The sequence below is a fragment of the Somniosus microcephalus genome, chromosome 2 (assembly GCF_052327205.1).
Source record: "Somniosus microcephalus isolate GS21.2 chromosome 2, FLI_Smic_1.0, whole genome shotgun sequence".
NCBI classification, from domain to species: Eukaryota; Metazoa; Chordata; class Chondrichthyes; order Squaliformes; family Somniosidae; genus Somniosus; species Somniosus microcephalus.
This window is the reverse complement of record NC_140988.1, coordinates 285623482-285650385: the sequence shown is the minus strand read 5'-3', so window position 1 is coordinate 285650385 and position 26904 is coordinate 285623482. Positions and strand designations below refer to the sequence as shown.

General features: G+C 44.7%; 1 protein-coding gene across 1 annotated transcript; it reads right to left on the bottom strand.

Annotated features, from left to right (window-relative positions):
* Positions 1 to 15879: 15879 nt before the first annotated feature.
* LOC147123440 (uncharacterized) lies at positions 15880 to 26849 on the bottom strand. The gene is made up of 2 exons (XM_085973113.1): positions 26151 to 26849; positions 15880 to 21559 (listed from the first exon to the last, which is right to left on the bottom strand). Exon 2 carries the CDS (start codon positions 20764 to 20766, stop codon positions 19654 to 19656), a length of 1113 nt encoding a protein of 370 aa, XP_085829239.1. The 5' UTR covers positions 20767 to 21559; positions 26151 to 26849; the 3' UTR covers positions 15880 to 19653.
* Positions 26850 to 26904: the final 55 nt, after the last annotated feature.

Genomic DNA, 26904 nt, shown 5'->3' with positions numbered 1-26904 from the left:
CTTGCCAGCAAAATTGAAGCCCATGGAATAAAAGGGACAGTGGCAGCATGGATATGAAATTGGCTAAGTGACAGGAAACAGAGAGTAGTGGTGAACGGTTGTTTTTCAGACTGGAGGAAGATATACAGTGGTGTTCCCCAGGGGTCAGTACTAGGACCACTGCTTTCCTTGATGTATATTAATGACTTGGATTTGGGTGTACAGGGCACAATTTCAAAATTTGCAGACACAAAACTTGGAAGTATAGTGAACAGTGAGGAGGAGAGTGATAGACTTCAAGAGGACATAGACAGACTGGTGGAATGGGTGGACACGTAGCAGATGAAATTTAACACAGAAAAGTGCGAAGTGATACATTTTGGTAGGAAGAACAAGGAGAGGCAATATAAACTAAAGGGTACAATTCTAAAGGGGGTGCATGAACAGAGAGACCTGGGGGTATATATGCACAAATCATTGAAGGTGGCAGGGCAGGTTGCGAAAGCAGTTTAAAAAGCATACGGGATCCTAGACTTCATTAGCAGAGGCAGGGAGTACAAAAGCAAGGAAGTTATGATGAACTTTTATAAAATACTGGTTTGGCCTCAACTGGAGTATTAGCCTTGATTTCCCCTACCTCGGCGGGTTCGTTGCGGCCGGGGTCAGTGCCGGCTCCCAACTTCGCTGCTGGCTCCAGCCCACTCTGAGGTGATTTTACAATGATTGGGCTCGTTAAGCCCGCCCAGCGCATTTCCCAGCCCATTGAAGGAAGTGGGTCTGATGACATCATTCGATGATGCGTCATCAGCCGGTTTTCTTAAAGGGACCATGTGCAAATTTAGTTTGACAGTTGTGCTGTCTGTGTTCTACAGCATTGAGGTGCTGCAAACACTGAAAAGTACTGCACAGAGGTGCACAGCTACACCCAGGCTCTCCCATTACTCCCTTCATATGCTTATGGAGGAAGTCACAGCACGCAGGGAGCTTCTCTTCCCTTCCCATGGGCAGAAGAGACCTCCCCAGGAGACCATCGCAGCCTGGTTGCACATTGCACAGGAGAGCACAAGAAGGGCTGTCGTCAGGAGGACCAGGCTGCAGTGGCGCAAACCTTTCAATGATCTCAGTAGATCACGAAACGTTACTGCAAAGCCACATTCAACCTCATCCTGCTGTGCCACTCATCACATCCCCATCACTCTACCTTCCCTACCCTACTCCTGCATATCCTTACTCACACCAATTTACCTTGCACCTCCACCCATCCCTCTCTATCTACATTATCACTTCCCCATCTCACTAGCCACCCCTCACACTCACCCTCATCCTAGTCCAATCATACCAACTAACAACACACAAGGGTAGGCACTTGGGTGTTTTATGCAATGTTCATGTGAAGTTTCTGTTAATGTGCTATCAAACATTTAAATCTTTATTTTCAACACTTTGCGTTCTTGGACAGATTTCCGTGCACCTTTGAACATAAGAACATAAGAAATAGGATCAGGAGTAGGCCATACAGCCCCTCGTGCCTGCTCTGCCATTCAATAAGATCATGGCTGATCATTGACCTCAACTCCACTTTTCCACCCGATCTCCATATTCCTCGATTCCCCATGAGTCTAAAAATCTATCTATCTCAGCCTTGAATATACTCAAAGACTCAGCATCCACAATCCTCTGGGGCAGAGAATTCCAAAGATTCACAACTCTCTGAGTGAAGAAATACCTCCTCATCTCAGTCTAAAATGGCCTACCCCTGATCCTGAGACTATGCCTCCTAGTTTTGGATACTCAAGCCAGGGGAAACAACCTCTCAGCAACTACCCTGTCAATCCCCTTCAGAATCTTGTACTTTTTAATGAGATCACCTCTCATTCTTCTAAAGTGGCTTAGTGTGTTGCAGTGAATGGTGAGACATAACGGCACCCCCCGCAATGGTGATGAGTGTGAAAGGAATGGCTTGGGCATTGTAGGGATGCTTTATGGCATTGGTGTGGGGTGGTGCCAACCTGCACATCATGTGGCAGCCAGGGTGTACAGCATCAAGTGAAGTAAATCTGGCTATGGTGAGGCCATCCTTGGCCTCCCAGGAAGCAACGTGGTCAGGTGCTGATGCCCTGTGCAGCATCAGTTGATTGCGGAGAAGGTCAGTGTTGTTGGTGCTGCTGGTGTTGGGGCTAATCGTGGTGGGATTCTGAGGACCAAGATGAGATAGTTTCAAGGGCACCAATGTTGATGTAACAGATGGCAGGTGAAATTGAGATGACAGAAACGATGTCAATGGTGAGAGAGGTTGTTCCAATGAGGTGACACTGGATACAGAGTTTACTCCAAACACTTGTGAAGTGGAGCAGTGGCACCCTTCAGGAATTAAGGGGTTAACCATGCAGCTTGCACACTAGAAACGGTTGAGACAGTGACTGGCAGAGATCAGACATGTTGACCACAAGGTTTCGATGCTTTTGCAAGATTAGATGAAATTAGCTCAGAAGCACCAACCACAAACTATGGAAGTGAAACCACACAGGGCACAGCAAGACAGAAATGCAGACATGTGGTTTTACAGGTGAGATCATAAAGATCATGTGACAATAAAATATAGGCGAAAGATTGTGTGACGCGGGATAGGGAATTAGCCAAACAGTAACTGCACGCGGGCTTTAAGCCAATTAAAACAGTGTAACGGAATATGCACGAGGTTACCACGACTTTTGAACATATAAATATGTAACGCTTACTGTATAATTTTGGAGAAGTCTTTACTGGTGCGCCAGTTAAAGATTGTCTCCCCACCGGTTTATTAAAGACCATTTGAATAACGATCTAAAAACCTTGTGTCGAGTATTGGTTTAAAATACTCCACAACACTTGCAACCTGCATAAAGCTCAATCTGTCTTCCAAATGCAGTAAGCAACAGCTTCTGAGCTTGGAAAGTGAACAGCTGTGAGATGGGAGCTTTTATAGCACATTTGCAGCTGTCAAGTAAAGAGATAATTTCATGGTAACACAACTCCCAACCTCCTTACCTGACGTGATCCCCAAGCAGCGGGGACCCCGTGGGCGACCTCGTAAAATTTAAAGGTGAGCTCAAAATACTTTTTAAGTAGCTCTTAAGGTCATGATGACCTAAATTGCCTCCCCCGCTTCTGCATGTCGGGTCTGTTCAGCACTGACAGACCCAACAGCTGGGAAAGTCTTGTGGTGGCAGGTTGACAGCGGGTTCCTGACCTGCCATCCAAAAAAAATTTCCCGCCACCAAACGTGCCCACTGACCCCCCCCAAAAAATTTCCCCCATTGCGTCCAATTCTGGGCACCACACTTTAGGAAGGATGTGAAGGTCTTAGTGAGGGTGCAGTAAAGATTTACAAGAATGATTCCAGGGATGAGGGACTTCAGTTACATGGATAGACTGGAGAAGCTGGAGTAGTTCTCCTTAGAGCAGAGAAGGTTAAGGGGAGATTTGATAGAGGTGTTCAAAATTATGAGGGGTCTAGACAGAGTAGATAGAGAGAAACTGTTCTCATTGGCGGAAGGCTCAAGAACCAGAGGAACCAAAGGCGACATGAGGGAAAACTTTCTTTTACACAGTGAGTGGTTAGGATCTGGAATGCACTGCCTGAAAGGGTGATGGAGGCAGATTCAAGCATGGCTTTCAAAAGGGAATTGGATAAGTACCTGAAGGAAAATAAATTGCATGGCTACAGGGAAAGGGTGGGGGAGTGGGTCTAGCTGAAGTGCTCTTGCAGAGAGCTGACACGGGCTCAACGGGCCGAATGGCCTCCTTCTGTGCTGTAACCATTCTATGATTTTATGGGTTATTAGAACATAGGTTTTACTACAAGTGACTATTGAGGCATAAATATTATTTAAAATGGAATTTGTGAAAAGGAGTATAAAAGGATGTGAGGAAAAGCTAGAAAAAAGGGGGGGAAAAATTGCATTTATATAGAGCATTTCACTTTCCAATGGCTGAAGGGACGATAACGAGAAGGCACAGATTTAAGGTGCTTGGCAAAAGAACCAGAGGCGATATGAGGAAAAACTTTTTTACGGAATGAGTGAGTAGGATTTGGAATGCACTGCCTGATAGGATGGTGGATACAGATTCAATAGTAGCTTTCAAAAGGGAATTGGAAAAAAACTTGAAGGAGGACAAATTGCAGAGATATGGGGAAAGAGCCAGGGAGTGGGATTAACTGGACTGCTCTTTGAAAGGGCCGGCGCAGACTCGATGGGCCAAATGGCCTCCTTCTGTGCTGTAGTATTCTATAATTTTACGATTCTATGACTCCATTGGCCACAGTTTTGCCACAATCTGTCTATGTCCCTTTGTAACTTCCTGTTCCCAACTATTCAAAGAGCAGATGAGTTCTCCTGGTGTCCTGGCCAATATTTACCACTCAACTAACATCACTGAAACAGATTACCTGGTCATTTATCTCATTGCTGCTTGTGAGCCCTTGCTGTGCACAAATAGGATGTTGTGTTTCCCTACATTACAGAAACATAGACAATAGGAGCAGGAGTAGGCCATTCGGCCCCTCAAGCCTGTTCCGCCATTTAATGAGATCATGGCTGATCATCCAAATTCAGTACCCTGTCCCTGCCTTCTCCCCATATCCCTTGATCCCTTTAGCCTTAAGAAATATATCCAACTCCTTCTTGAATATATTTAATAAGTTGGCCTCAACTGCCTTCTGTGGTAGAGAATTCCACAGGTTCATCACTCTCTGGGTGAAGAAATTCCTCCTCATCTCTGTCCTAAATGGCTTACCCCTTATCCTTAGACTGTGACCCCTAGTTTTGGACTCGCCCGCCATTGGGAACATCCTTCCTGCATCTAGTCTGTCCAGTCCTGTCAGAATTTTATAAGTTTCAAAGAGATCCCCTCTCATTCTTCTAAACTCTAGCGAATATAAGCCTAATTGACCCAATCTCTCCTCATACGTCATTCCTGCCATCCCAGGTATCAGTCTGGTGAATCTTCGCTGCACTCCCTCCATGGAAAGACATCCTTCCTCAGATAAGGCGACCAAAACGGCACACAATACTCAAGGTGTGGTCTCACCAAGGCCCTGTACAACTGCAGCAAGACATCCTTGCTCCTGTACTTGAATTACAACAGTGATTACACTTCAAAAGTACATAATTGGAGCACTTTTGGGACATTGAGGTTGTGAAAGGTGTTATACAAGTGCACGCTCTATCTTTAGTACTAAACCATGTAACACATTCTTATGTAAGCTATAATTGAAGGATTGTAATGATTCTAATTTCTGTACGGCCCCACAGGGATGTGTGCTGAGCCCCCTCCTCTACTCCCTCTTCACCCACGACTGTGTGGCTGTTCATGGTTCCGACACCATCATCAAGTTTGCGGATGATACCACGGTAGTAGGCCAGATCACCAACAATGATGAGTCAGCCTACAGGGAGGAGGTCCAGCATCTCGTGAAGTGGTGCGCCGATAACAACCTGGCCCTTAACATCAAGAAAACCAAAGAAATCATTGTGGACTTCAGGAAGTCTAAAGGCGGAAGTCACACCCCCATCCACATCAATGGGGCTGTGGTGGAAAGGGTGGACAGCTTTAAGTTCCTCGGAGTCCACATCACGGAAGGCCTCTCCTGGTCCCTCAATACCTCCTCTCTGGTGAAGAAGGCCCAGCAGCGCCTATATTTCCTAAGGAGGCTGAAGGGATGTAACCTGTCACCCCTGATCCTCTCTAACTTTTACCGCTGCACAATAGAGAGCATCCTGACGAACTGTATCACAGTAGGGTATGGCAGCTGTAGCTACTATGACCGGAAAGCCCTGCAGTGGGTAGTCAAAACTGCCCAACACATTACCGGCACCCGGCTACCGACCATAGAGCACATATACCAGAAACGCTGTTTACGGAGGTCACGGTCCATCATCAAAGACCCTACCCACCCCAGCCACAGTCTGTTCGCCCTCCTGCCATCTGGGAGACGCTACAGATGCATTCGCACCCGTACGACCAGATTTAGGAACAGCTTCTTTCCCAGGGCTGTCATCCTACTGAACTCCACAAATAAACTCTAAAGCCTGCACATCTGCCAATGCACTTTATTATGTTTATGTTAATGTATTACAAGCCAAATGTATGTTGAATGTTTAAATGTCTTAATCTAAATGTACACTCTCGGGAGCCGCAAGCCTACATTTCGTTGTACTGCACTTGTGCACTAACGATTACAATAAAGTTGATTATTATTATTATTATTATTATGAGCCTCATGAATTTGCTGCAGGCTCCAGTGCCAGTCTTAGCCTTTCTCTTGAATGTTCAGGCTGCTGCTATAGAAACCTTGGGCTCCAATGTAGAATGGGTTTTCTCCTCCTGTTTTGACATACTTGGACATTAGCTGCTTCAGCATCTTATTGGTGCCAACAGGTCTGCTGTCAAATGGCAAGGCTGCGCCCAATAATGGGCATAGCTGGAATAGGCACAGTGATGATGCGGTCTCTCTGAACAACAAATCAGGATCCTTCTTCCTAAGTGTTCCAATATCTGTACATGTGGTAGAAAGCAGGCATGGCCAGGCAGCCTGCAGCTGTGGAACTGGTGTTCAGAGTAGCTGGACCATTTGACAACCCAGCCCATATCAGGCCACCTCAAGGTTCTCAGCCGCTTCATTAATCCCTGCCACTGGGGAGCACTAACATAGGTTCTAGATCATACAAATTATCCACCGTCACCAAAGAGGAGAGTTGGGGTAAAAACAACATTGGTGCACACACATCACATTTAGAGAAATAAAATGTTGTTGCACTGACATTCATGTTTCCAGAGAGTGTTCTTGGTATGGTGCTGGATAACGTATCAGCAGGTGACAGGAATAGGATCCATTGAAAGTGTACTTAGTCACAGCATGGTGAAAATGTAGAAAGGAATGTTGATGCATTTGGTAGATGAACTACTTAGGTCAAATTCAAAACGAATCTGCAGAAACATTATTTTAGTGAGCAAGTGGTGAATCTAATGATCATGCTCCCTAAGGAGATGGAAGTAGGTTGTGTTGATTTGTTCAAATGTAAATTAGGTAGATTTCTTTCATAGAATCATAATAATAATTCAACTTTGTCATTGTACAATGCACAAGTACATGAACAACGAAATGTGATCTTGCAAGCTCCCATGAGTCCAGTACAAATAACATTAACATTAAACGTAAACAGCACCGTCCTGGGAGAAGCAAAGCCGCTGCGTCTGTGCGCGCCGCCATTCCATTTCCACCATTCCTCCTGTCCGACAATCTTCAGCCCAACGCCCGGGCCTGCTCACCAGCCGCCCCTCCCGGGGCTCCTTCTGTGACCTTCTCACCAACCGCCCCTCCTCGGGGCTCCTTCCGTGACCTTCTGCACCTGGTCTTCCCTGATGGTCACCCCTCCAGGTACTAACCAGGCCTGGCTCTGTTTAGCTTCCAAGCACTTGCCAGTGACCCTGTCCCGTGACCCTGTCCCTAGTGTGCGGGTTAGGTTGATTGGCCATGATAAATTGACCATTAGTGTTAGGGGGATTAAAATATGTGGGGTTACAGGGGTAGGGTGGGATATGTGTCGGTGCAGGCTCGATGGGCCGAAATGGCCTCTATCTGCACTGTGGGGTTTCTGTGATTCTGTGAACCTTGCAGCACAGAAGGAGGTCATTTAGCCCATCATGCTTGTGCCAGCTCTTTGAAATAAGGTAATATTATGGAATACAGTATGCGAGTAATTTGAGATGATAGGTGTAGCATGTTTGGGAGGAATATGTGATTTTAGACCAATGGTTTCCAAAACTTTCCACCACTAGGGGTTTTTCCTTGTTTTATGTCTGCGTCTCTTGTAGACTAACTAAGCCATTGATTACCATGATTAGCAACAACTCCCATTATCGATGTAGCATGCGACTATCAGGATGGTAGAAGGCGAACTGGCTGGACAGTGTTCTTTTTCCATCTTAACAATTCCTATGTTAGGTTAAGGACCTAAGAGAGCCTGAGGTACACTTTAAAAGCCTGCATAGGTAAATTAATAGCAGGATCTTTTGATTCTTCCTGTTCATCTTGGTTATCTCTTTGCTGTGATTGGTTGTTCTTCTCCAGATGCCTCGTTGGATGGCACTTGTACCGCATGAAGGAAATTACGATGCTCTTGAAGACTTTATTCAGACTGTATAGTAAGGTGCGCCCCAATCCGTCAAGGTGTCTGGACTGCTGCTTCATCAGTCTGGTGGTGCGCTCTCTCTCTGCCCATGTTTGTGGCTGTTGCAGAGTTCAAAAGGATAACCTTGGTCTCCTAAGAGGCTACTTTGCATTTTTTTAATATGTTAAAGAATGAGAAAAATTATGGACTACTTTAAAGTAAACAGTCACATAGCTGGCTGGGAAATGGGCTTTGACATACACTGTCTTGTGCTGATGGTTACAGATGAGTTTCATATTGAAAGAAAAATTGATATTGATATTAATGGGAGTAGTAGCCCTTGTGGTTCATAAGCATACATCTATCATCTGCAGGAGCACATGGGTGCCATCAATGACACCCTGGACTTTGGCAAATCTTGCCATTTGGAAAAGGTCCCCCGTCATGCTGTTGCCAGATGTCTATGGCAATGTGAGGAAGTTGCATGCTCTGGCAAACAAGGCAACAATTACCTGCTTGATGCATCTCTGCACTGCAGATTCACTGATGTTGCATACATATCCTGTGACTCCTCGGAAAGAGTCGGAGACAAAAAGTTCAAGGCCAAACTGACCTTGCTAACCAATTGGTAATGATGTGGCTGAGGTTCAGTTGGTTCCAGCATACTGCATAACTGTCACAGACTGTCTGGTGAATCACAGTTTATGAAGACAGAGGCCTAGAAATTTGATTGTGCCCAAAAACAGGCATTCACTGCATATGCCTGTTCAAGTAGTTGCAGAGACCAGCTGAAATTGATGCTGTCAGCTCATTATAAATGAATCAGACCTTTTCCATTACTGCGCGGCCGCACAGCTTAGAGGAAACATTGCTGGCAACACCAGTGGGAAGAGGTCACAAGAGAGGTTAATGCCAGGAGCTTAGCTCCTAGGACATAGCTGCATTGCCAATAGAAGTTCAATAATCTCACTAGAGTTGTCAAAGTAAGAATATTACTTCCTTACTCTCTGCTCACATCTCCAGCCTTGCTACTCACATTAGTCCCTGCCCCCACTCTCCTGCAATCACACTTCATTCTACCCCCTTCTCCTCATACTTAGTCACCACAACTGCAACCCCCACTTCCCCACACCTCACCTCTTATACACTGCATGCCAACTATTCCACCATGATGGGCGCATTCTCGAAATACCTCAAGAAAAATAACCACTCCCTTCTTATGACAGGCCAAACCCACCTGCACATCCTCTCCCCTGTAGAAGAAAACATACTTTTTTAGAACTGATTAAACGTGGCTCCAAATTACTTAACAGCCTGGATTCATTACCATCCATTCTCCTAAATCAGAGACAACTGGAAGTTGCTTTGTGGCAAATGCTTGTCTAATATGAGTACTGAAATATGTTAGAAATGCTAGCAGAAAAGGTTTTATTAAAGGATCCATTTTATACTCATTTTGTTGTTAAAAGACAGTTATTACAGAATCTGGCAAAATCTTTAGAATGTCAAATAATCAGCTCAAATCTGCAAGGCTGTACTGACCGTCATCATAAAAGATAGTCTCTTGTAGTTCTAGATACATTAATCTGTTTGGCAACTATATGGGTTACCTTTTCTATACATGCAAGGTCAGCTTTTGCTATGAGACCTACTCTCGGGAATGCAGAGTTGATGTAAATTAGCATAAGCAAAGAATGAAGGTCATGGAGGATATGATGTAGTAGCCTTTTAGCGGAGGATAAAAAGCAAAACCATTGTAAGGAAGTTAAGACAGACACGGGGCTAATTGCCCTGCAACTGTAACTTATTCTCTGGAGTTTAGAAGATGAGAGATGATCTCATTGAAATGTATAAGATTCTTAGAGGGCTTGACAGGGTAGACACAGAGGCTGTTTCCCTTGGCTGGAGAGTCTAGAACTAGGCGTCATAGTCTCGGGATAAGGGGTTGGCCATTTAGGACCAAGATGAGGAAAAATTTCTTCAGAGGGTTGTGAATCTTTGAAATTCTCTACCCCAGAGGGCTGTAGATGCTCAGTCAATGAGCATATTCAAGACTGAGATCAGTACATTTTTGGGCACTATCAGAATCAGGGGATTGGCAGGAAAGTGGAGTTGATGTAGAAGTTCAGCCATGATCTTATTGAATGGCGGAGCAGGTTTGAGAGGGTGCATGGCCTACTCCTGCTCCTATGTCTTACGTCCTTATGAGGTAGCCTTCGCATTATTGTGTGTGTTGTGTGTGAGTATCATTCCTTCCAATAAAATCTGAAAACAAAAAGTCTGCGATTAGAACCTTAATTTTTGGCACAGAGACAACAACTCCAAGCTAGTTTCTATAGCATTATTAAACAACAAAATATAAGCTAATAAAGTGAGTAAAAAAGCCTAGAAATCCCACAATGTCACTGACAGAGTGGCTCTTACTTTCCCAAGGGCAAAGCGGCAGGGTATCATTTGAATAATTGAGCAGGCACCTGTGCCTGTAGTGATCCAACAGAGGTGCCCACCTTGCTAGGGAGGAAGAAGTTGGAGTTGCACCCTGCTGCTCCGGGGGGGGGGGGGGGCGCGCAGGCGTACCAGAGGCTAAGAAAGGGCCTAAGAAAAAAGGAGACACATTTTGTTTAAAATGCCACTTAAGGAGCAGAGGACCAGCCTTTCTTCTCCACATGCTTGGGGCATTCAGGAGATCAAGAACGGAACCTACACCTGCGCTCATCAGAAGTAGATTTTGCCGCACCAATAAAGGTCAAGCTGGGCACAATTGCTGAGGTAGCCCAGGATCACTTCCCAGAAATGCCCCCAAAGTTCCATCTTAGCATAATATGGTGGGTCCAAGAAGTGCCATCTCCTTCCCAGCAAATTGCACCACCGTTCGCTGGAATCACACCATAGTTCCACCCCCACCTCCCAAATACAGTTTCTACCTTTAGCTATTTGCACATTTTAACTTGCCACCCTCAGTGATACACTTTCTGATGCAAGGAGTAACAGGAAACAAGATTGTATCCTACACAATTTCCAACAGCTGGCTGCCCATTTCTCGCCTGAAAAAATGTGCGGCTAGCAGTAGAATAATGGTGTGGCAGGGAAATCTCAGCTGGCCATTGACACCGAAGGTTCGTCTATGCCAGTTGTAGGACCCAGATTGCAATTTTCAGGTATATATATAGGCGGAGCTTGCGCTGTACACACACCTCATATCTGTTCTAGGTGTTGAACAGCCTAACCAGTGGCCCTTAAAAGACATTATCAGGGAAAAGGCTTGGAGCAGCTAATCAGCCTGACAACCAAAGCAGCTGAAGTATCACATAGATGTGAGCCAAGAATGCTTCAGACCACGTTATTTCAAATGTGCATGTTAATTCAGTTCCCTCAATGTCTGGTTCAGTAATTATACCTAGTCAATTCTCTAAGTAAGTTACCAGCAGTGACTGTTTAAAAACAAAATTTAAATCAATACAAAGCAGCAGAAAAACATATGTTGAGGTTAACTGTAATCATTTATAACATTTTTAAGAAAGTCTTCTGATGGCACACCCTCATTATATTGAATTGTTTAGCTAACCCAATAGCATTCTTTGATAAAATCAATATGTTGGTGGATAAAGGAAGATCAATGGATGCCATATACAGGGATTTTCAGAAGATTTCCAGCTAAAAGTGAGATACAAGGAATTGGAAGTAATCTTGAGACATGGATAGGAAATTGTTAGAGGTTGATGCAAAGAGTTGGCATAAAAAAGGACATTTTGACAAGTGGTATTACCCGGGGATTGGTGCGGAGGTCCTATCTTTTCACTCTATTACCTATAAAGCGTCTTGATTTGGGAAAAAGAGTATATCCAACCTAAGCTCGGTGAATTGTGAACAACGCAAAAAATTGCAAAAGCACATAAATAAAGCAAGTGAGAAGAATAGTAGATACAGTTTAATGTAACAAAGTGCTAGGTAGTACACACAAGTTTAGAGATTTTCCTCCTCATTGATTCTGGGGAACACCTGTTCCATCAGATCTTCATAATACTGCCACTGGATTTCCTGGGGTTCCCCAAACTTACGCCACTGCGTCTGCAACTACTCCAAGCACTGGCGCTATAGGGTTTTATCTGTCTCAAGTTTATGTTGAGATTTCCAGATTGTTTAGGCAAATATTGAAACACCAACAGCCATAATGAGATGCACAGCTGTGTTATAGTAATTAGTCTCTACAATAAGATAAACATTGTATAATTGTATATGTTACAATGGTTTTCCCATTCTTCAAGCAGTCAAACTTTTTTTTTTTTTTTAAAAACGCTGTATTTTTGAGATTTCTATTCAAAAATCATACATTTCTTCACTCCAGCAGTACGATATCCATTACTATCATTACCGTTACTATCCCCCCCTCCCAAAGCAATCATTCCACTGGTATGGAAATTATTTATAACAAATGCATTTCTTTCAGCATTCTTCATATAGCTGAGGATGAGAATAGGCTGTGGATCTAACTGGGTGTAGGGAAAGCAGGTCTGACTGGAGGTGGCAAGGCTGGATTTAGTCTAGGAGTGAATGGAAGTTGCAGACCTAGGTAGTATCTGGAGGGATAGTAAACAAGGCCAAACTCTAATTAAGCAAACAAGACTTTAAGTGGATTAAGATAAAGAGGAAAAATGGCTTGTACAAATCTTGCAGGGAGAAAGATGAAAAGGCTTACTAGGATGAATGTAAGAAAATGCAGAAACTCTTTAAAAAGGACGATCAGAAGGGCAGAGACCTGAAAAAAAAAGCATAACAGCGGAGGTTAAAGATAACAGTAAAAAATGATTTCAGTACCACAACAGTAAGAGCAATTAGAGAAAAGGTGATAACCATAAAAGATGAGCGTAAAACTTAGAATAAGCTAAAACTAGTAAATATTCTGAATGACAGCTTCCTCCAAGTATTCACAAGGGAAGACAGGAGCAACAATGCCATCTCCAAACAAAGATATTCCAAATATAATCAACAACGTAACAATAAATGGGATAGAAGTCTAGATAAGCTAAATGGGTTCAAAACAAATACATTTCCAAGGGCAGATGGCATTTATCCCACAGTGCTGAGAGAAACCAGGGAGGAGATTTGCAAGGCACTACATATATTGGCCCAGAAATTAGGGTCGGGGGCTTCCCGCGGGTGTAAGCCTCCGACCTGCACTTACCTACCGCACCGGCCATTGTGCTGTGGGCCCCCGTGGAATCCCGATCCTGGGCCTGCTCCAACTGCTGGCGCACAGTGCTTGTGTATCCCAGGGACGCAGTTAGTTCGATGAGTCCCCTGGGATCACGTGGGCCATGGGGAGCCAATCGGAGCAGGGAATGCTTCATTCATAAGTTTGACAGGAAGTGCTGTCAAACTTATAAATACTACGAGCCCCAAAACATCACTAATTCTTCAAATAATTTTTTTTTTAAATCACATTTTTTAAATAAACTATAAATTACATGAAATAACTATTTTAAACAATAATTTAAATTTTTGAAAAATGTTTTATTTTCTAACGGGGCTAAAAATAAACTTACCTTTCTTTAAAGTATTTAAAAATAATAAACCTGTGGAAAAAATGTTTTAATTTTAATTAATTCACCACTTACCTTGTAAAAAGTAGGCCTTGCGACTGCTTTTTAAATGTCTAACTTCTGGAGACTTACCCTCCCGGGAAAATCTGCAAAAAAAACATAAGTTCGATGTGCACGCGCTGCCTCTCCCACGCACGCGTTCCACCTCTTAACCCCTTCTTTCAGGGGAACGGAAGTGCCGGTTTCCCGCGCATGCGCAGTGCATGCAGGAAACCGGCACTTCCATTGGGCCTACGGGCGAGTACCCCGTGCGTACTCACCTGTGGAGACCCGAAGTTCTGGCCCATTGTACGGCAAGAAAGATGATCAACAATGTTTAAATATCCAAGTCCAGACTGTGAAGTCAGTGGGTAGCTTCGAGAGTGGCTTGGTGTAAGTCTGAGATGCCGCCAGCAAACATAGTTTCTGGGGTAGGTTGAAGCCTGGAAGTTCTTTTGTAGGACTGGCAATCAAGTTGTTTTTTTAAGACATTAGCATTGTCCCAGGACTTATTCCAGTGTGTGTCAGAATTAAATGAGGATGCTTTAAGATCATTAGCCAAGGTGTACGTGCTACAGTGGGCAACCAATGAACTGCTGTTAGTGTTCCTGTTCTAATCATCATCACGGCATTAAGCTACACATCCAGAGATTTGATATGTGAGCTGCCTACCTAGACTTGTGCACGATATTCAGCAGTCAAGTATACCAGTGCTAGAATCACTTTTCGAAGTGTGTGCAGGCACATTGGTGCCTCACACTGTGTCCTCAAGTTGCCAGCTTTCTGGAATCTTCCTGTTGGCTATGAATGTATGGCAGTGAATAAATCTGCCAACCCGAAACAATACCAAAACCACATTAGATTCTCCGCAAAATGAACTGGGTTTCAAATACTGCCAAAGAGCCCAACATGAGGCATTGACTATTATGAGGGTGTCAATATACACTGTTTTTTGGTGGGGAGGCTACTAAATTTATAAACTAGCTAATATGGTGCCCATATTCAAAAACGGTGACAAAATAGATACAAAACTACTGACTCGATTAGTCTTGCTTCCATTGCCAGTAAAACAGTGCAATGGATTATCAGGAGTAATATTGAAGATCTTCTGTACAACAATCACCTAGTTAACAATAGTCAACATGGATTCAGAGGCAGAAGACCCTGCCTGATCAACCGCTTCAACTTCTTTGAGAAAGTGACAACACAAGTGGACTTGTGTACCTCAACTTCCAAAATGTTTTTAATAAAGTTTCACATGAATGGCTATTATTTAAACTCAAGCTGTAGAGATTCAGTGTAAACTCTGGAAATGGGTAAGAAACTGGCTGAATGATAGGGAATGAGTACTAGTTAGGAGAGTTATGTCAGAGTGGGGAGAAGTAGAGTGGGAAACCTCAGGGCTCAGTGTTGGGACCACTACTATATCTAATTTACATAAAAGACCTGGGTTTGCCAATGGGGAGCTTTTGGAGGCGGGACTCCCACTTGTCGGGTTTCAGTCCCGCCTCCATCAACTACTAACCAACCCACGCCATTTTCCCTTGATTGACCTTGTTAAGCTCGTCCAGCAGGCTTAATAAGCCAATTAAGGGAAAGCCGGTTGTAGAGAACGTCAACGTATCACGTTTCATCTGTCAAAATTGTCATCGTTTGACAGCTCTGTTAAGCTGTCAGTGACATTCTCTATAATTTGATGAGGTCTTGAATTCAGGCCTCATCAAACCTCTTTCTTTTGCAGAAATGAGATGGTTGTTGCATTGGAGAATGCAACAGCCATCTGTCATCTCTACCGCGGAGGTGCGAGACTCTCCGCATACTCACCGACTGAAGCCTGTAGGAAAAAACAAAGGTAAGTACACTTTTTCTAACACTTTGCACTTACCTCACATACTCACCTCACCACACTTGCACCCATCGCTTACCTTCACAGCGCACTTTTGCACCCCGCAGACCCACTACTCACTTCGGTGACCCTGGCGGGGTTCGGAGCCTTCAGGAAGCCCGCACGTGTGGGTAAAATGGTGATAAGCCTATTTTCTGCCTGTTAACAGGCAGTTAAGTGGCTTTAATCCCTTCCCGCCTCCAAGGAGACGGGACCCGGTGCGGGATGGCTACCCGCCTCCTGGCAAGATGGCATGGAGGCGGGTTGGGCACCCGCCCCCAAATTCTGCCATTCTCCTGGCAGTCCCGCCTCCATACCCACTTCCCCGGGGCTGGCAAAATCATGCCCCTGGATTCAGAAACTGAATGCAAAGTGTTCAAATTTGAAGAGGATATCAAACTAGAAGGGGCAGTGGAACTGGAAGAGGCAGTACAGAAGTGACAGAATAAATTGAACAAGATATGCAACTGGGCTGATGAAATTTAGTGCAGGAAAATGTAAAATGCTACACATTGGAAAGAAAAACTGTACTGGTCTCGCTAGACATACTCTTATCCAGTTATCCAGTCAGCTAAACACTCGTTCAAATAACTCCGAGAAACAGGGTGTGGTTTTGAAGCTTTACTTGAATAAAATTGTGAAACTGTAAACAAAGACAAAGTATGTTTTGTACACAGAGCTGGAGTACTATACATTAGATGTTACATAAGATACAAACATGTTTATGAAAACAGAATAGGCTAACTGTATACGTAAATAGCACTGAAGTTAAACCTCGGTAGCTAACAACTAATAAACTTCTTAAAGACAAAGTATTGTTAAAATACTACACCGACAAGGTTGTTATCATGTTACTAAACAAGGATACTCAGACATTGCGTCTTGCCTAGCATATAAGGAAGGATGGAGGAGGATTCCTGCCTCGTGGCTTTGTTCACAACTCAGCAAAAACACTCCCTGGAATACTACTTCCAGGGCAAACAGGAAGGTCGTCAAATAACACACTGCTATACAATAACTACCACTAGAGGATGCTATCTGCATGTAATAAGTCCAGAACACTGCTCTTTCAAAATTGAGATGAGGAGAAACTTCTTCACTCAGAGGGTAGTATGTCTGTGGAATTTGCTGCCCCAGAAAGCTGTGGAAGCTACATCATTAAATAAATTTAAAACAGAAATAGACAGTTTCTTAGAAGTAAAGGGAATTAGGGGTTACGGGGAATGGGCAGGAAATTGGACAAGAGCCTAGGTTCGGAATGGTCATGGCCCTGTGGGTAGCGGACCGGGCCCAGGGGCCGTGTAACCTGGTTTTGCTCCTACTTCTTGTGTTCTAATTATGTGTTAGATTTCAGGAGATGGTTCTATTCCTGTTCCTGGCTGGGGTGGAGATCACCTTTTACAGAAGGTAAGTACTGTAGAAAATATAGGGACAGAGTGATCTCCTGGACGAGTTTCAATCGCCTAGATGGGTCGGAGAGGAATTTCCCAGATTTTTTCTCCCAAATTGGCCATTGGGTTTTTTATCTGGTTTTTCGCCTCTCCCAGGCGATCACATGGGTTTGGGTGGGATGTAGAGTGATAGTAGATTTAAGGTTAGGATCAGATCAGCCATGATCTTATTGAATGGTGGAGTAGGCTCGAGGGGCCGATTGGCCTACTCCTGCTCCTATTTCTTATGTTCTTATGTTCTTACTCCCCGTCTGGGGTCGTTAACAACCCCACATAATCCTACCTCTACTTGTCACTGGAGTCCTCTGGCGACAAGAGAAGGACCACCTCAGAAACAGACCGAGAGAAGACCTTGGCTGTTCCTTCTTTGACGACTCTCAAGTCCACCTTTCTCACTCTCCCGTCCTGGCTGGGAAGGGACTTCACGATGATAGCCATTGGCCATTCATTCCTTTTTGCCTGTCCTTCATCAAGACAACATCTCCTTCTTTGAGATCTGGCCTCTTGTCCTGCCACTTGCGTCGGCTCTGCAGTGTGTTGAGGTACTCCCGTCGCCACCTGTGTGGGATGAGTGAGGTGGGTTGAATACCCAGGTACATTTCTGCTCGTGGACATACATGAGAACATCACCGCCCACCTTTTGCTATTGGCGTGTCCTCCTCTAGTGCGGCGTGAGACCACGTCCCATGGCCCGAAGACGTCTACACCTACGTAGGTGAAAGGTGGTGCTACTTGTAGCCGCTCGGCTGGCAGATCTGCCATCTGTTGGTGCTCTGTCTTCCCACGGAGTTTCTTGCAGGTGACATTTGAAAAGCGTGCCGCTGATACATCTCTTAGCTCCAACCAACCAAAATCCATCTGCTCTGATGGCACCTTCGGTGAAATGTCTGCCCTGGTGCTTCACGGCCTCATGATGATGACGCACAAGCAGAGTAGCCAGGTGATGAAGACCTGGAATGAGGATGGGGTTGGTTTCATTTGTTCCTAGTTGAGACTGCGATATGCGTTCCCCAACTCTGAGAAGTCCGTCGGTGTCGACGATAGGATGCAGCTTCCATAGACTGCTGCGAGGGGGTAGGTTGCGTTCTGCTGCTATGCACTTCAACTCTTCTGAGTAACACTCGTGTTGGACGCTCTTCATCACAAGGATTTTGGCTCTTGAGCTCCTCTTCAGAGGGACTCTTACGACAGATGTGCCACCCATGGCAGCTACTCTCTTGTGTCGGCTGGGAGAAGGTATGAGCTATGTGGGTTAGGCATGCTACTGTCTTGAGAGTGTTCCATTTGGAGAAACGCTCGAAGCGTTTGGTGCTCATCAGGTCCTTAGAGATTTGAATAACATTCGCTGTGACTTGTGGGCGTATCTCGGAGTCAGAAACAGGGTTGAGGAGGTCGAATGACTCAGAGTTCAGAGGAGTGCAGGGACGGATCCTGAAGAAAAGCAGGTCCTGACAGCCATGTCGTGCTGCTGAGAAGGGATGTTGTTACAGATCTAGACCCATGGTCAGCTGGGTTCAGGTCTGTGGAGACGTACCTCCACTGGTCGGGGGATGTGGACTGTCGGATACGTTGGACCCTGTTGTTCGGCAGCCGTCGTCTGGGGTTCTGGAAGGGTAAGGGTGCAACCCAGCTGTTAGAGCTGTCACGAGAGACCTCATTGTCCATAATCTGGAGGAATCTCATGTCGTCGATCGATGGAGCAAGTTTGTGGTCACTGGCGGTGCGACAGAAGACTGACTGACCCAGGTTCTCTGCAGTGAGCATCATCTGTGTGCTGTCTGTGGGGATCAGCGCTGGGGGGTTCTGAGGCTGGGCCATCTGACTGAACTTCTCTGTCACTCGGATCTGACTACTGCATGGGGTAAGGTAGCTTGGACGACCATTCTCCAAGATGGAAGTCTAGTGTGCTCACCTGAGATGGCTTGTGAGCACCCCTGAGGTACACGTCTCCAACAATGACCCAGCCGAGATCTAGCCTTTGGGTGAAAGGGGTGTCATGTGGACCGTTGATCTGTTTCCTTATCTTATGTACCCTCAGGATGTCCCTGCCCAACAACAGGAGTATGTCTGCATCTGTATCAAGAGGTGGGATCTCGTCTGCAATGCGTCTCAGATGACTGTGGTGATGAGCTGCAGTCGGAGTGGGGATCTCAGAATGGTTGTCGGTGACTTGATTACATTCGATCAGTGTAGGAAGGGGGAGATTAATCTTCCCGTCGGCTGACTCAACAACATAACCACAGGCCTTCCTGCCGGCTGTCTCTGAAAGTCCAGCACACGTCTTCAGCGTGTAAGGCGATGGACTTCCTTTGACCTTGAAGATGTCGAAGAACTCGGATCTTGCTAGAGAACGGTTGCTTTGTTCGTCTAGTATGGCATACATCTTTTCAGATTCCTGGCGACGTCCTACAGGGTACACATTAACGAGGCATATCTTGGAGCATGCTCTTGCGCTCACTCCTTCTCCACACACCTCGGTGCACTTGAATGTAACCTCCGGATAGGCGGCTCCCTCTCTCTCCCCGCCATGCTCTGAGGCAGGAGGAGATGACTCTGACTTCCAAGGAGTTGGGCCTAGGTGGGGTGCTGAAATGTGCCGATCACTTTCATATTCTGTGCATTTTGCATCTACCTTGCAGTTCTTGGTGAGATGGTTCGTGGAGGAGCAGCACTTGAAACATAGAGTTCTCTCTGAGGTACTGTTTGCGGTCCTCCAGGGACTTCTCTCTGAAGCCTCTGCACTTCTTTAATGGATGGGGCTTGTTGTGGATGGGACATTGTTTGCTCATATCCTCAGATTTCTTCTGACCCCTTGCGTTCTTGGTTGAAGACACTTGCGTTTTGTGGACAGATATTGGTGTCTTTCCATGTCTGTCAAACTTGTCTCTTCTGGCAAGTGCTGTGTGGGAGGAGAAGAAGTTGAAGCTGGGGCCTATCCTGTCTTTGGCTTCTCTACGGATGAAGTTGGCAAACACAGAGAATGGAGGGAAGGTAACGTTGTGCTTTAGCTTGAACCTTGACCCGAATGATGTCCACTTCTCCTGCAGATTGAATGGAAGCTTCTCAACGATAGGGCTTACCTGTTTGGAAGTGTCTAAGTACAATAGGCCAGGTAGGTAGCCGTCCTGCTTTGCAGCTTTGAGTTCCAACAGCAGATCTCCAAGGTCGCGGAGCTTCTGGGGTTCCTTATTTGTCAACTTCGGAAAGTTCTCCAACCTGGCAAAGAGAGCCCTTTCAATGGCTTCAGGCGAGCCGTAGCTTTCTTCCAGCCTCGCCCAAGCCATCATCAACCCAGCTGGCGGATGTCTCACATTAACTGCTTTTATCGTGCAAGCCTGTTCGGCGGACTCTGGGCCGAGCCATTTGATAAGGCGGTTGAGCTCTTCTCCTGCCGACAGGTCTAAGCCCGATATGGCACAGTGGAAGGAGGACTTCCAGGCCCAATAGTTCTCTGGTTTATCATCAAATGTGGTTAACCCTGTAGTCACTAGCTGGCTGCATGCAAGGTATTTGGCAAGGTCGTAGGTGGTGGGGCCTATGCCATGGTCGCCTTGAGTAGGGGCTCTGCTGGGGGTCTCAAGGAAATGAGAGGGGGTTTGCTGCTGACTTTCTCTCTTCAGCGCTCCATTCCTCTGCACGGTGTCCTCTGTTTTGCGGGGGAGGATCCTGTGACTTGGGGCACGCAGTCCATTTTGAACTTGGTTGGTAACATGGGGCATGTTATATGGTGTGCTTGAGCCTGTAGAGATATGTGGGTCTTCATCTCTCTCACTCGTAAACTGTGCGCCAGCTTGGTCGCTCACAGTCTGTGGTGCGCTGTAGTCGACTCTGACGCGGAACGGGAATGGGAGCTTTGCTAGCTGACTCAAGGTCAGCTTCCATTAAAAGTGCCTCAGCTAATGCTTCCTTCCTGCAGAGCGTCTAATGTGGCTTGGAGACGGGCCCATTCAACTTTTATCTCTTTCTTCCTGCAGGGCGTCTAATGTGGCTTGGAGACAGGCCCGTTCCAACTTTTATTTCCATTTCTTTGTTGTCATACGCTGCTTTTGCATTGGCCCGTGCTCTGGCGATGGCCATACTAACTCTAGAACCAGCTGATGACCGTGAACCGGCTGATGATCTAGAACCAGCTGATGATCTGTAGTAACGAGAGCTTAGACAGATTGTCACATTCTTCAGTTTCATCTAACTGTTTAAGGTCTTCTACTCGCTGAGTAGCGTTTTCGGTATTACCTCCTGCCATGATAATGTGAGGTAAGTGTGGTGTACAAGGTGAAGACTTAAGCTGGCTGTGTCGTGATGGCTTACTCTGCGCCTAGATGACGGCCACTTAACTCGAGTCCTTGCTGCTCCACATGGAGGATCTCCTCTCTTCGCGGCTTGCCGTATTGCTGTCTTTTCACTGTACTGGTCTCGCTAGATGTACTCTTATCCAGTCAGCTAAACACTCATTCAAATAACTCCGAGAAACAGGGTGTGGTTTTGAAGCTTTACTTGAATAAAATTGTGAAACTGTAAACAAAGACAAAGTATGTTTTGTACACAGAGCTGGAGTACTATACATTAGATATTACATAAGATACAAACATGTTTATGAAAACAGAATCGGCTAACTGTATACATAAATAGCACTGAAGCTAAACCTCGGTAGCTAACAACTAATAAACTTCTTAAAGACAAAGTATTGTCAAAATACTACACTGACAAGGTTGTTATCATGTTACTAAACAAGGATACTCAGACATTGTGTCTTGCCTAGCGTATAAGGAAGGATGGAGGCGGATTCCTGCCTCGTGGCTTTGTTCACAACTCAGCAAAAACACTCCCTGGAATACTACTTCCGGGGCAAACAGGAAGGAGGTCAAATAACACACTGCTATACAATGACTACCACTAGAGGGTGCTATCTGCATGTAATAAGTCCAGAACAAAAACAGACAACAAGGATACTCCATGAATAATGTTGAAATAGCCAAGAATGAAACCGAAGGAGGCCGACAAGTCTTAGTGGATTAAACGCTGAACATGTCCAATCAACATAAGAACATAAGAAGTAGGAGCAGGAGTAGGCCATACAGCCCCTCGGGCCTGCTCCGCCATTCAGTAGGATCATGGCTGATCCGAACCTAGACTCATGTCCACTTCCCTGCCCGCTCCCCGTAACCCCTAATTCCCTTATCAGCTAGGAAACTGTCTCTCTCTGTTTTAAATGTATTTAATGTCGCAGCTTCCACAGCTCTCTGAGGTAGCAAATTCCATAGATTTACTACCCTCTGAGTGAAGAAGCTTCTCCTCATCTCAGTTTTGAAACGGCAGCCCCTTATTCTAAGATTATGCCCCCTAGTTCTAGTCTCACCCATTAGTGGAAACATCCTCCCCACATCCACCCGGTCAAGCCCCCTCAGAATCTTATATGTTTCGATAAGATCGCCTCTCATTCTTCTGAATTCCAATGAGTAGAGGCGCAACCTACTCAACCTTTCCTCATAAGTCAACCCCCTCATCTCCGGAATCAACTGAGTGAACCTTCTCTGAACTGCCTCGAGAGCAAGTATATCTTTTCTTAAATATGGAAACCAAAACTGTACGCAGTATTCCAGGTGTGGCCTCACCAGTACCCTGTATAACTGAAGCAAGACTTCCCTGCTTTTGTACTCCATCCCCCTTGCAATAAAAGCCAAGATTCCATTGGCCTTCCTGATCACCTGCTGTACCTGCATACTAACCTTCTGTGTTTCATGCACCAGGACCCCCAGATCCCGTTGTACTGTAGCACTTTGCAATTTCTTTCCATTTAGATAATAACTTGCTCTTTGATTTTTTCTGCCAAAGTGCATAACCTCACACTTTCCAACATTATATTCCATCTGCCAAATTTCTGCCCACTCACTTAGCCTGTCTATGTCCTTTTGCAGGTTTTTTATGTCCTCCTCACTCACTGCTTTCCCTCCCATCTTTGTATCGTCGGCAAACTTGGATACGTTGCACTTGGTCCCCTCCTCCAAATCGTTAATATAGATTGTAAAGAGTTGGGGTCCCAGCACTGACCTCTGCGGAACACCACTAGTTACTGATTGCCAACCCGAGAATGAACCATTTATCCCCACTCTCTGTTTTCTGTTAGATAGCCAATCTTCCACCCATGCCAGTATATTACCCCCAATCAACAAAGCTAATAGGATGTTTAACTGCATAAGTAAAATAATATTAGAATATAAGTCAGAGGAGGTTATGATCAGACTGTACAATGCTCTGATCAGAGCACACCCTGAATACCACGTCCATTTCTGCTCACCAAGAAACAAGAGAAACATTCAAACACTAGAGGCAGTGCAGAGAAGAGCCACAAGACTGATCCCCAGTGTTCAGGATCTGACTTATGAGAAAAGACTAGATTAGACTTGAGCTTGTCTACCTGGAGAAGAGGCTTCTGAGAGGTGATCTTAGAGGTTAAGTGCATAGAAAAAAAGTTAAAATAGTGGTTTAAATTTAACTGTGCGAGTTGAACTAGAAGACATAGGTTCAAACTAAAATCTGGAAATTCTTCTTCGCACAAAGAGCAATCAATTTGTAGAATAAACTTACAGATAAAATAGAGGCAAAAAGCCTGAACTCATTTAGAAATTTTTAGATGCTACAATGGGGGAAAGATGTTAGGATTTCTCACAATGGACAAATTAAGATGGGTCAAATTATCTGTAATTTGTCTTGTGATTTTGAGATTGAGATTCAGAAGCTGAAGGGGTAGAAATTGGTATGTGTTGCACCCATTTTTCCTAAAACAGGCATTAGATATGTTAAATATTAATGAGGGGCTTAACGCCTATTGAAGGACCCCACTACAAAATGTGTTTCCAGTGAGTGGGGCAGGCATCGGGCCTGCTCCATTCAGTATTCTTCAGCGGCCCTTGTGGAGACCTAACAGGAGCTGACAGCTCGTCCTGAAGATGTAGAGGAGGCCAGAGGCCTATTTTCGTGACCAGACTCATTTCTACCCTATAGTCTTTTGGGTTTGCTATCAAAGTACCCGATGGCCACAATTTTTAAGATGGTGATAACCCATTGGTTGATTTCTATCCAATCACTGGAATTTGGTCATTTATTTGTGGAATGTGATTAATTGCTTGGTCAGAAAATTCAGAAAGGAGAAGATAGCCAATTAGAAAGTAGAAAAACGTAAACATTGCAGACACTGAACCAATCAGTAAAAAGACACACTGAGCCAATCAGTAAAAAGACAATGGGAGAAATATAGACAAAATTAGTGTAAAGATAGAGAACACAGCCTCCTCAGATGCAAGTCATAACCAGCTGATTTTTTTCCTCTTGGTCACATTCACAGATGTTTAACAATTTGGTTATTGAGCCAAGTGATTTACAATTACTCCGTGATTGACAGGAACCTTACATTTTATTTCCCAAAATAGGGCACCTGCAAGTAAAAACATTTTAAAAAATACAAATCCCAGAAATGTCCTAAATTATATGTATAGAAATATACTAGTGGATCTCCCGTGGTGTTGCTTCCAGTGTTAGTCTGGCTGTGTTCTCTCTTGGTCCTCTTTTTTTAATGTTGTTTTCTGGTTGTCCATGCATTTATTTGTCTTTTCATCTTTTTTTGATTCTTTCTTTCTCTCTCCCCCCCCCTCCTTTTGAGTTTTCACAAGTGGGGGCAGGCATTCAAAGGTACAAGACGGCAACAGGAAGCGACATGAAAGGAGTGATGCTCCAATTGCCTTCCGACATGTGGTCCCCCAGTCCTACATCTTATGTTTGCATTTGCCATTAGCCTCCCCTGGTATCCACAAACTTATTCCTCCACAACACACGTGCCCCTGTCCCATCTTGCTGCACTGCCTGTCCACGACTGTGTAGTACTTCCTCACCATATCTGCTGTCCCTGTTTGTCCTTGTGCTCCATCTTGGCTCTTCCCATTTTGACGCTCCCCCCCCCCGCTTTCTCTGTCGCTACTCTTTCCCTCCCCATTTATGATTCAACTCCACTTCCTCATCTCTCTCTCTCTCGCTCTCTCCATCTCCCTCCTCTTCACCCCCTTGTCTACTTTTGCTTCCCTTTCACGGTTCTCTCTCCTTGTCCCCTTACACTTCGCTTTGCCTGAAAAGGAGTATTCCAAGTGTGATCTGACCATAATTGTAAAATCTTAGAATAATTTCTGTAGAATTACACTCAACTATTCCTGCTTTACAGCAGAACTACACAGGTTGACCCTCCACTAGATTGGCCATTTTAAAGTTCCATTTAAAAATGATTATGCATACACAATTTTTGTCCCATTAACTCAACTATCCCTCTACTAAGGATGTCAACCACTTATTTTAATCCAAATTTTTAATCCTCTAAATCAACTGCAAGCCAATATGCAGAATAGACTTGTATCAAAACCAGTCAACATTATTACTACTCCCTTAAAAAATAAATATCTAATACAGGATTGAAAATCATAAGGATAAAAAAGACACAGATGATCAAATGCTTTAAGGAACAGTATTATTCCAGTAATAAAAACAGAAAATGCTGCAAATACTCAACCAACAGCATCTGTGGAGAGGGAAACAGTTAACGTTTCAGGTTGATGACCTTTCATCAGAATTCAGTATTATTCCAGTCCTGAGTGTTTGTGCAATGCAACTTGTCAAGTTTGAATAATTAAATTATAATGTTTGATTAATATCCTTAATTTTGCTAATTATCTTAGGGCCGACAGAAGATTTTCCATTTTATGTTATTTTTCATGTCTCACCAAATGAAGCAAATTGGATGGAGCCTATATTCTACAAACTGTGCACAGAAACAATGAATTTGAAGAAACATGTGTTTTTCCCCCAAACCATTTCTTCTAATGTTTTTATGTACATAACCCACAAAACAGTGCAACGCTGTCAGGACGAGAAAAGGAAGGAACGGACAGATTGACTGACTGGGTGTAGGGTTGCCAACTCTGGTTGGATGTATTCTTGGCGGTTTCATCATATGACCCACAGCCTCCAACCACCCCACCCACTCAAACAGCTTCCCCACCCCACCACCACCTCATATTTTTCTAATAAGCAAAAGTGTTCAATAAAATGAAAAAGAGCTTACCATTTTTTAAATGACCCTATGATATTTCTCCTGGGTTACTCGCAGTGTCTAGGACATTGATTTTTTAAATTCCTGAAGGCGCCAGGACAACCCTAGCTGGCAGTAGAGGGGCGGGGGGGGTGCTTCTCGAGCTTCTGCCTGTTAACGGCACAATACCAGGGGAAACACACTTCTATATTGCTGTGCTTTTAAGAGGAGAAAATGAGAACGGAGTACATAGCGATACTTATCCTTATTTTCCTCATGATGTGGAGATGCCGGTGTTGGACTGGGGTGGACAAATGTGAGAAGTCGCACAACACCAGGTTATAGTCCAACAGCTTTATTTGAAATCACAAGCTATAACCTGGTGTGCGACTTCTCACAATTATTTTCCTCAATGAGTAATAGAAATGGAGACAATCTACAATATCAAAATAAACCATGAAGGGAGGGAGGGATATTCCTCCAGTCCAACCGAACCGACTAAAAATTATGCCAACAGCAGCGGATCCTTTTCTAGCTGTCCCGTCCTTTTAAATGTAGCTTGGATTGGGACCGGAAGCGATACCTGACAGAATGTTTCTGGAAGTTTCTCTCTCCGCCCGCTCCTCTCTAATTCCAGCTCATGAGTCACCCCGCACAGCCGCCGGCTCATCCTAACTTGATCGCCGTCGATCTTTTTTAAATTACTGGATGATCGACGTCCTCATTCGCCAATCAACTCTGAAGAACGGCGGGTGGGTTTCCAAATAAGGCAACTTTCAAGGCGTGA